Source organism: Zalophus californianus, chromosome 13, assembly GCF_009762305.2.
Source record: "Zalophus californianus isolate mZalCal1 chromosome 13, mZalCal1.pri.v2, whole genome shotgun sequence".
NCBI classification, from domain to species: Eukaryota; Metazoa; Chordata; class Mammalia; order Carnivora; family Otariidae; genus Zalophus; species Zalophus californianus.
Window position 1 is genome coordinate 70,142,812 of NC_045607.1, and position 11,046 is coordinate 70,153,857.

At 41.1% G+C, this 11,046-nt stretch overlaps 1 protein-coding gene across 4 annotated transcripts in view; it reads left to right on the forward strand.

Annotated features, from left to right (window-relative positions):
• SLC28A3 (solute carrier family 28 member 3) overlaps nucleotides 1–8,074 on the forward strand; it is a 54,527-nt gene extending 46,453 nt beyond the window's left edge. For all 4 annotated transcript variants that reach the window (XM_027614425.1, XM_027614428.1, XM_027614427.1 and 1 more), the window contains 4 exons: nucleotides 4,152–4,233; nucleotides 4,918–5,016; nucleotides 5,260–5,380; nucleotides 6,460–8,074. In XM_027614425.1, coding sequence (XP_027470226.1) covers nucleotides 4,152–4,233; nucleotides 4,918–5,016; nucleotides 5,260–5,380; nucleotides 6,460–6,586 — 429 coding nt within the window. In that variant the 3' untranslated portion in view covers nucleotides 6,587–8,074. The remainder of the gene's footprint in view (nucleotides 1–4,151; nucleotides 4,234–4,917; nucleotides 5,017–5,259; nucleotides 5,381–6,459) is intronic.
• The last annotated feature ends 2,972 nt before the right edge of the window (nucleotides 8,075–11,046 follow it).

Genomic DNA, 11,046 nt, shown 5'->3' on the forward strand with positions numbered 1-11,046 from the left:
CCATATATACATGCATCAAATAGTCACTGGTGCTTCTGTGTGCAGGTCAGGCACTTGGGGATACATCAAAGAACAAAACAGAACAAATATCCCTGATCTCATGGAACCATAGTGAACATAGCACCTCATAATTTCCATTATGTTGAATTAATCCGCATGCGTGTGTCTGTGTGTGTGTCAACACAACTAATCCTTACTACTGTGATCGTTTACTTTTGAGAGCTGTGGATCCAAACCTAGAGTCCTATAAGCTGGGACTGGAATCAATCAATCAACAATATTTGCTACATGCCTTCTATGTGCAATGCACCTATGCACTGAGGCCATAAGATTGAACAAGTGATGAGGCAGGCCCTCATGCGCTCATTGTCTAATAATCTTGAAGGTCTCTTCATTCCAGCTTTAGAAATTCTATGAACTCTGAGAAACTTCCCAAAGGCAAGATAGTGCCTGGACATCCTAAAGAAATAGGGAGACACAGTTGCTCCTCTCCAAGTGGGTGAGGTAAGAGAAGAGCTTGGGTTATGGTCCGAACTTCTGAAACTATCTCAGCACTTCAGGTCAATAGGCTCCAAGGAGATGTTCATGTCCGCTTGGCCTTGAATGGGATAAGGAACTCAGGTAGAGCCAAGACTTAGGTCATATTTTACAGCCAAGTCTCCAGCTTTTTTTTCCTGAAAAACAGAATTATCACACACATGGAAACTCTCAGGGAAATGGTGAACATTTTGGACCATGACCATTATTCACTGAAACAAGCCATTTATAATAAATGTCCTAGGCATGTATGTGGCTTAACAAGGAAAGGGGAGGAAAAGCATGCTGCCCAAGGTTCTAATTAAGATTGCCTACCACTGAACACCACCACCATCTCTCCCAGTCTCCTGAAGACCAAACATGCAAACTTACTCCCATATATTCTACAAATATAACAGCATACTCCAGGAGAGCACTGTTTTGTATTTTATGGTCAGGGGCGTTTGACCCACACATCTGATAACAGTGGCTCTGTAGGTCTCCTGTTTCTCAAATGTTTATTCTTCAACTGGCCATGCGGTGGAGCTTGGCCAAATGTCTTCATTGTTTGGATGCCACCACAAACCAGTTTGCTTCCCTGCCAAAAGTAAACAATGGGCTAAATTAAGTGAATTGCTTTCCATCCCCAACTGCCAGTTGCCAGGAGAAAGTAGTTTTGTTAAAGAGCAAAGCAAGCTCACGATCCTGGCAGTGCTGAGCAGGTTTGTGAACAGTTATTACGAGAATAGACAGAACAGGAGGGCTGACTTGGGTTGGGGGTGAGCCCAACCAGAGGCAGACCCACAGAGGATATTTGGAAACAGGAGCCCAAGAGCTTCTGCTACTGTTGAGTCATAATGGCAAAAGCATTTTGTTTTTCCCAACTTCTTACTTCCAGTCGACAAAATGGGGATGAGTCCCTACAATTTTTGTTTACCAACCAACAAGTGGTGGGGGTGTCACAGCATCTCCCAGAAAAGGCACCACATGACCGAAGCATAAGATCTGGGTCTATGAGGCCAAACCCAGTGTTATCCAGGTCAGAATATGTATGTAGCATGTTGTCCGCAGAATGAGCTCTTCGCTACTCCATGATTTTTTCTTTCTTAGCATAAAAGTAATACTTGGCATGTTTGTTTGTTTACATTTAATGTATACATACCATGGTCCAGAATTCAAAAGGTATAAAAAGGCAAGAGGGAAAAGTAAGTCATCCTCCCTATTTCTCTGCCACTCAGCTCTTTTTCCTGTACCATTATTAAGCTCTTAACCTTGCTCTTTGCACGTAATAACACATCTCGGATGCCTTTCCCCAACGGTGTCTGTAAAATAGTATTCTCTGGTATGAACATACCATTATGTATTTTAACCAGTCTCTTGTTGATGGACACTGTTACCAATTTTCTGCCGTTGGAAGCAGTGCTACGAAGACTGTCCTTATACATACAGCATCTTTGTTCAGGTGCTAGGAGAGCTGTATGATGTAGTATTCATTTCCCAGAGCAGTGGAGCTCTTTCCATCATGTAATCTTGCACATGTATGGGAAAAGGCAAAGCAGTATCATTTCAGCCTCCTTTTCCTCTTCTTATAAAACCCTACATGGCCACATCTGTGTAACCCCTTCCTGCAGATCCCCAGAAACAGGAAAGACATATCTCAAGCACTTTGTGCCATCTCCCTCCCCACGGTCTCTTAATAAGCCTGCCTGTTTTTGAAGCCAATTGAACTAAATGAAAAGCACTAGAGAGAGCAGGGAATGAGGATGAGCTTTTCCAGAAACAGCAGACTGCTCAAATACATGAAATTTTTTTTCCTGCCTGCTATATGCACACTGATTGAAAATATCAACAAAGGCATTCTAAGAAAACCATGAAAGAGAAGAGGGGCCTTATAATCAACAAGAAAATTTACCATGGCCACTTGAGTCTTGGATGTGAGCTTTTAAAAAATCCAGTTAGTTGGGGGACAAAAAGGAACCACTACTTTTGAATGTAGTATTTTCCTGGTTTGTTCTTTAAACCAAATCATAGATTTTTCAGGGTTTTGGAAAAGAAAATTATTGCCTCAATTGTGTGGGTGCCTTTGCCAGGTTGGGTGAGTTTCTGGTGAACCACAAAGTCTACTAAATCTTCTGAGTGTCCTGTGATCGGTCCCTCAACCTGAGAAAGAATTATCTGGTCTGAGCAACACCTCTTGGCTGTCAGAGTAGAGCCAGAGGGCCATGCTCATCCTTCTACAACTTCACCTCCCATCTTCCTACTGCCCATGAAAGGACTATTACTCATTCTCCCACTGCTAAGCAGACACCTAATACTCCTATGGGATGGTTAGATCCATGGACCAAAGAAAGGCAAACACACACCACAGCCAGAATGAAAGGAACCCTCTATGATGCCCTATGAGTTTCCTTTATACTAATATAGTGCCTTTTCACTGAAGTATAATTTATGCACAAAAAAGGCCCTTTTTGGTGTATATACAAGTTGTGACAAATATATCACCTGTGTAACTTCATCCACAGTGAATATATAGACCATGTCTATCACACCTAGAATATTTCTCTCATGGCCAGCTGCGGTCAACAATACCCCTGCCCGCTCCCTCATTCCCAGACAGCCTGATCTTTCGTTCATTATCAATTGCTTTTGCTTGTAAAATTTCATGCAAATGGACTCACTTAGCGTTCATGTTGTTGCATGCATTAGTTATTTTCCTTCTTACTGCAGAGTAGTATTCTATTTTACAGATATCCATAATTTGTTTATCAATTTGTCTGTCAAAGGACATTTGGGTTGTTTCCAGCTTGTAGCTATTATGAGTATAGCTGCCATAAATACTCACGTACGTACGTTTTTATTTCTCCTGGGAAAACTCCAAAGAGTGTTATTGCTGGCTGATACAGCCTGTATCTATAAACTTGATAAGAAACTGCCAAGTATGTTTGTACTTTATAAACAGGCTGTGTCTCTTTACATTCCCACCAACAATGTACAAGAATTCCAATTGCTCCACAGCCTTGTCAACACTTGGTATTGTCCATTTTTTAGCCATTTTCACGGATGGGTAGTGGTATGTTATTGTTTTGATTTGCATTTTCCTGGTGACGAATGATGTTGAACACCTCCTCATGTGCTTGTTGGGCCATTTACATGTCTTTTGTGAAATCTCTTTAGCCATTTTTTATTGGGTGTTTTTCTTCTTATTGTTAAATTATAACAGCTCTTTACACATTCTCAATAAGTCCTTTGTCAAACAAATGTAATGTGAGTAGTTTCTGGGAGCAATCTGATATCCTCAGTAGGCTAGCCATGTGCCTGGCACATTATAGCAAGTGGCCATGAATATTAGGAGTTATCATTGGGCAGAAAGTAGCATTTGTAGAGGCTAAGACTCCCGATTCCAAATCCTTTGTAGAGAGTCTCTGAATCCACACAGCCCCTTTCCCTCTTTCAAATTCAAGGGGAACTGGGAAAAAAAAAAAAGTCTAGGAAGCAACAGGTGTTTGACACCATGCGCTGCACATTTACTTGTCAATATTGATTCCATTGTCATAAAAGGAAGCCTGGTTAGGATGTCAGATTAACTAAGCTGAGTCACACCATGTTTACCTCTGTGTGTTTATGCTTTTTTGCAGGCTCGTTCTGAGACTATTGCCACCTATGCTCTCTGTGGCTTTGCTAATTTCGGTTCCCTAGGAATAGTGATCGGTGGACTCAGTAAGTGAAAAGAATATTCTTCAACAATGTATGTGACATAAACATACTTTCGATCTCCATCTTGTTCTGTAACAGTATTAGTGTCGGGGTAAAATGTCCTGTGACAGTAGTAAATCCTCTGGGGTCTATTTTTTATCCCTGCTCTGCAATATAGTTTTCCTATGTAACCCAAGCTAACCTTGATGACACATAGGTTTCACGTTGCATGCCAATTCCAGTGGATTTATAATGGCCACCTGGAGAAGGATTCTGAGGCCCAGGGCAGTGGGAAAATGCTGTGATTAATTAGTGATGTCTGCCACAGGCATAGAAGTAGATGGTGATGATGAGTTGTGGATGTTTGGATCTCACCTTGAAATCCATTTGCCTTGCTATGCCCTCCAGACACTGTGGTAAAACTTAGAATAAAACATAGGACTTGCTTCTTCTGTAGAAAATGGAAGCTTCTGGGCCTTCTGGTGTGGACAAATTTCTTCCCTCCCTCCCCCACCAGAGAACTTCTCTAGATGTGGAGCTCATCACAAAGCTCTTGAATCTTGACTTTCCCAGTTAATTTGGAAAAAAAAAAAAAAAGAAATGTCACCCACCTGAGATGCCCAGCCCCATAACAATTCTCAGAGGCTGGGAATTTGGGATTCCCAATCAATGACCTCAACATTAATCTCCTATTTCCATGTCTCCCAGCATCCATGGCTCCTTCCAGAAAGCACGATATCGCCTCAGGGGCAATGAGAGCACTGATCGCGGGGACTGTCGCCTGCTTCATGACAGCCTGCATTGCAGGTACTACATGCCCATCTTTTCTGTCCTGTGTCCTGGAGCCCACAGAATGGCAGCTCTCAGGGGGGCCATGCCCCCCACCCTGCGGATGCAGCATCTGCTGCTGCCAGAAGCTGAGATGCAGAGCTGCTGCTGAGCATATTATAAAGTGAAATGTGCAGAGCATGGTGGAGAAGCTAAGAACAGAAGGAGGGCTCAGTAACGCTGTTAATTAATAAAATGGATGGCACTCTATTTCACTTCCAGGGATACTCTCCAGCACCCCCGTAGACATCAACTGTCATCACGTTTTAGAGAATGCCTTCAACTCCAGTCCACCTGCAAACACAACCAATGTGGTATCTTGTTGTCAAACTCTATTGAACAGGTATTGTATTCTTGAGTCTGACTTCTTCATATCCATTATTAATAAACAAATTAGGCCTAAAGACCCCATCCACTTATTTCTATAACTTTATAACTCTGTGTTCAAAAATAAGAACTTGTGGGGCGCCTGGGTGGCTCAGTCAGTTGAGCCTCTGACTCTTGATTTCGGCTCAGGTCATGATCTCAAGGTCATGAGATTGAGCCCCTCATCAGGTTCCTTGCTCAACGGGGAATCTGCTTGTCCCTCTCCCTCTGCCCCTCCCCCCACTCACACACTCTCCCTCTCTCAAATAAATAAGTCAGTTTTTTAAAAAGAGAAAAATGAGAACTTGTGCAACAATTCTAAACCACCTTTCCACTTGACTTTTCTCAGCTGAGACTAGGAACTATAATACTAGTGAGTGCTGTGCAAACATTTCTTAGGCCACCAGCTTTGTGATAGGCCCTTTGCATGAATTAGCTCATTTAAACCTTCCCTGAAACCACCGTATAACTTAAGAACTATTGCTCTTTTTAGTGTTCAATAAAATCGGGCCTTGAGAAGGCTATACCACTGTCCCAAGCAGAATGAATGTAGGCACAATCGAGATACAAAATGGAGGTCTTTCTGCCCAGAGAGTCCATGCCCTTAACTAGTACCCAAGCACTAGGTAGTTGGTACTGTGTCTCTGTCAAGGGCATCAAGCAGTGCAGCTGGCCTGACAACATGGCAATAGTGACAGTGTTGGGCTACACTGCATGAGGGGCCACTAGTGACCCATACTGGCCACTGCCACCCTGTACAGTTTCTATCTGCAAAATCAATATCCCTACCCCGTTTGCCCTTCTTAATGTGCATGTGTTTTATGAGGATTGATTCTTGGTTTATTCTGGAAGAAAGAGGGGGAGTCCTTGAGGCCAGACAGAATTTGAGAGTCAAAACTAATTCTCTGGAGCCTCTGTACTTAACCCACCCTAACCTGAAAGTGAGGGAGGAAATCAGCTTCCCACCCTATGCTATTTTTAATGTGTCTCCTCCTGCTCATCTACTGTTTCTGTCTTCGAAGGCTCAACTAACTGTTTTATTCTGCTTTCCACCAGCACTATTGTCAACGGCCCTGGTGAGGTCATCCTAGGAGGGAACCACAGCTTGCCTTCTTTAAAGGGCTGCTGCATGTTATTGTTGCCACCAATGCTGAACTGCAGCTGGATCTCTGAGGCATTTTGAGTTCAGCTACTTCTCTGATGGAACTCCAGGAACTCTGCTTTGGCAAGGAAGAAAAAACAACAACACCATTCTTCATGGGTGGATATTTCCATCATGGAGTCAGCTTTAACTGGGAAGAGGAAAAACAGCAGTGAACTCTTCAGATCTCCAGCATCGTACTCCCCTCCTTCTTCCCTCCCTTCTGTAAACCCTTCCCCACTGAGAACTACTATGATATCTCAAGATGAGCTATTGTCTCCAGTCCCAAAGATGTTTCCTGACCTTAGAATTTTATGACATTTTACCAGAATGTAGGTCTAAATGATGGCTCACAACAATGGGGTTATGGCTCAGCCACACCCAGGGTGACTCACTACTAAAACATCTCAGGGGAGGTCACTACATTCACCCTGGCTGACCGGAAGTAGCCAGAACTTGAATCTCACATGGACAAGGATCAATCATTTATCACCCACTCATTGCCTGCCCTGAGGAAGTCCTACAGAAATCAAGAGCCCTTTAGAACATTTAGACCATTCTAAAACCAGGTTTTAAATCCTGTATGCCTAGAGAGTTATGCCAGTCATCTTACCCTAAATTTTGCTGCAATAAGAAATAAGCCAAAAACCTTGGTGACTTACAATTTATTTTTCCCTTACACCTTATGCTTATTGAGGGTCAATTTTGGCTGTATTTCATGTTGTCTTCACTTCCAGGACCCAGGCTAAAGAAGCAGCCACTATGTGACGTATGTCGGGAGAGGGGTAGAAAAATGGTAGCTCTCAAAACCTCTGCTAGGAAGGACCCTTCACTTCACTACATTCCATTACCCAAAGCTAAGCATATGATAAGCACGATGTCAATGGCTATGGATGAACTGAGTATTTTGAAGAAATGACATGATATACTACATGGATGCATGATAACCCTGTCTCCCTTCAAGGAGTCAACCTGTCCTATCACAGAAAGCCTACTCATGTGTAAATTTGGTTATGTTTGTGGTGACAGGACTGGAAAATGGTACTACTTTTTGGTCAAAAAGTCACTTAAGGACCTTTTGAGGAAGAAGAGTCCTGGTTGAGATCTGAAACCTTCCACTGATACTTCCATTGTCCAGGAAAGCATCAGCATCAAAGCTGCTTACTGGGTATCAAAACTTCTGAGATTTAATGTGTGTCAAAAGAAAATTCCAGAGACAATGGCAGGGTGCTCTTTAATGAAATGCTCATCACCAATTCTCTTAATAGGCCAAAGACCGCATTGTGTGAGAAAACACAAACACCAATGACTGAGTCAAAAGGTGATTCAGAAGAAAGAAAAAAATGTGAAAAAGGTTTTGGAATGCCTTAAGTAATTTATTTTAGTTATGCTTTTCTTGTTCATGCACAATTTTTTGAAATGTATATGTAAATAGCTGATTTGTGTGTGCATGTGTGTGTGTGTGTGTGTGTGTGTGTGTGTGTGGCAGCAGAGGTGAAGGATGAAATGAAATGCCCAAAGGACCCCTTATTTCTTTTTTTAAAATATTTTTATTTATTTATTTGACAGAGAGAGACACAGTGAGAGAGGGAACACAAGCGGGGTGGGGGAGAGGGAGAACCATGCTTCCCGTTGAGCAGGGAGCCCGATGCAGAGCTCGATCCCAGGACCCTGGGATCATGAGCTAAGCCGAAGGCAGATGCTTAACGACTGAGCCACCCAGGTGCCCCATGGACCCCTTATCTCTAAAGTACAATATACTAGGATATTTCTAACTGTTGATCATTTGTATCAAATTTTTCTTGGAATTCATGTGCCCTTTCAGTATTTAGACTTTATTTTAGGAAAGTATATTTACATGTCTTTTCCCTCTGTCCTCTGTGTTCTTTGTGTCAACCTTCATAAAAGCCCGTGACAACAGTATGTCAAGGGCGCCAGTTATTCATATGTTGGTTCTCTTTGGTCTACTGTGGCTATTATCTTTCTAACTCGTTTTTTTCTTTTTAATTATTTGCATTTTTCTATTTTGTTTTATTCCTGAGATTGTAAGAGAATTTCTGTGCTATTTCTAGTGTGCTTCTCTGGCCAATTAATTTTCAAATTCTGTCTGTTGCGATTACTGTTCTTTGGATGTTTGTAGCTCTTCTCTGAGCTCCTTTATTTCAAGGAAAACTTAATAATTACTGTACTGTTTTTTACATTTTTTCTTTTTTCAACTGCAGAAAGTAACTATTTGTAATAAAAAGTGACACACACACACTTTCTTCAAACATATATATAAGAATGTGGAGGATTTGTTGCTTCTACAGAACTAGAATGAGTCTATTTAAATATCACATACAACTTCTTTTCCACTTGGCAACATACCTTGGACATTTCCACCAAGTCATTATATATAGTTCTAACTCTGTCCTTCCCTTCCCACTAGTATGTGTATGTGTTTGTGGGGTGGCGGGGGGGCGGGTATGATTCCACATAAATGAGATAATACATATGCTGGGAGAGGGAGGGAGTTAAACATCGTATATTCTTTCTACTTGCTTCCCTCCTCTTTCCTGTCCCTGGCCCACCACATATAGGTAACCCAGGTTAAATAACCTAACATAGAGCTTTCTGTACTTTTCTTTCATGCAGGGGTCATGTTTTAAACATATCCTATTGAGGATTACTATAGTTGTTTACCATACTGGGATATTCTGTATGACTCACATTTCTCTGAAGTTTATTTTTCTTCTATAACAATACTTTGTGGATATTCAAGTCCACTGGCAAAACTTTATTTTTTTCAAAAGCTTCATAACAGTCCATGACATATTATGTATATGTATTAACCATTCTTCTAAGGAAAAGCATCCACTTTGGGGGATTTTGTTTTGGTTTTGGCTACTTTGAACAATACCTGCCCACTTACTTCACGCACTAGTGGCTTTATTCTATGGCAGGGCTATCTGACAGAAATATAATGCAAGTCACATGTGATTTAAAATTCTCTAGTCGCCACTTTAAAAAAGTAAAAAGAGGGGCGCCTGGGTGGCTCAGTTGTTGGGCGTCTGCCTTCAGCTCAGGAGCCCCACATAGGGCTCCCTGCTCCGCGGGAAGCCTGTTTCTCCCTCTCCCACTCCCCCTGCTTGTGTTACCTCTCTTGCTGTGTCTCTCTCTGTCAAATAAATAAATAAAATCTTTAAAATAAAATAAAATAAAAAATGTAAAAAGAAACTGGTAACATTAATTTTAATAATACGTTTGACCCAATATATCCATGATATTATCATTTCAATGAATTATTTTATATTCTTTTTATTGAACTAAACCTTTAAAATCTAGTATATATTTCATACTTGGAGCATATCTTAAGACACTGCATTTTCATCTGCAATACTTGATTTGTATTTAGATTTCATAAAATTTACTGTTGCAAAGTAAATTCACATGCCCAAATTGTTCCAAACACACTGAAAAGCTTTCCAATAACTGAAATGAGTATCAGTTTTTAAATTAAAATTTTAGTTCCTCAGTTGCACATATGAAATAGTTCCATATTTCAATTATTAGTAGCTACTGTATCAGACAGTGCAATTCTATAAGGTGGTTTCCTAGGTGAACTGAAGTGTGTATATTTGGTATTAATATATGTTGCCAGATTGCATCTTGGAGAAATATTGTCTTAATTTTTTAATTTTTTTTAATTTTCTTAATTTTTAAATGTTGTCTTAATTTTTACCTGCTTTGTGATACAATCTAATCTTTCCAACATGTTTTATTCATCCACCTCTGTGTGTATATGTGATATTTCTTTTCAAATGCAACATATTCACATAAATCCCATGCTGATTTCTTTTTTAATATTTTCCATCCTTGAACCGAGGAGGGCATATCATTCTTGAGCCATCTGAGAAAGAATAGTAAGGGTACGGACCGGACGAATGAGCTGGTGATCACTTTGGACTTCTTGCGTCCAGAAACCTTACCAATCCCCTGTGAATGTTGAATGGCTTTGGATGACTGAAAGTTTCCCTCCTCCCAGTGAAACCACTTAGTGGAGTTTTGGGCACATGGTGATGTCTCCACTCTTCTTTAGCAAACATAAAAGCTGGAGGGCCATTTGCTCCCCTCAGTTTATCCTACACCCACCTACCCACAGTCTTCTGAGGTGGCAAAGATGGGGTGTCTGTGTGCTTCCTATATGTTTGTTTAATTGCTGTCTCAGGTCACTCAGTGCTGACAGCATGTTGCTGTGAATCTACACACCCTGAGCTTGTTTCAAGACAGGGCGGTGACATCTCTTTTGAAGAATTCTGCACTCTTGTCTAGTCTGCCCGGGAAATCTGAAGCCCCCATACTTCTCTCTCTGTCATCTTCACACCAGTACAGTTTCCACTAGTCTGAAGGATGTTTTTTAAACACAGTATTATGGGTCCAGATATGAATGTTTCCTATTTTTAATCAAGATGAAAGTTTGCTTTGCTGCTTCTTATTCTCTTTGTTGTTTTCCACTGCCTTGC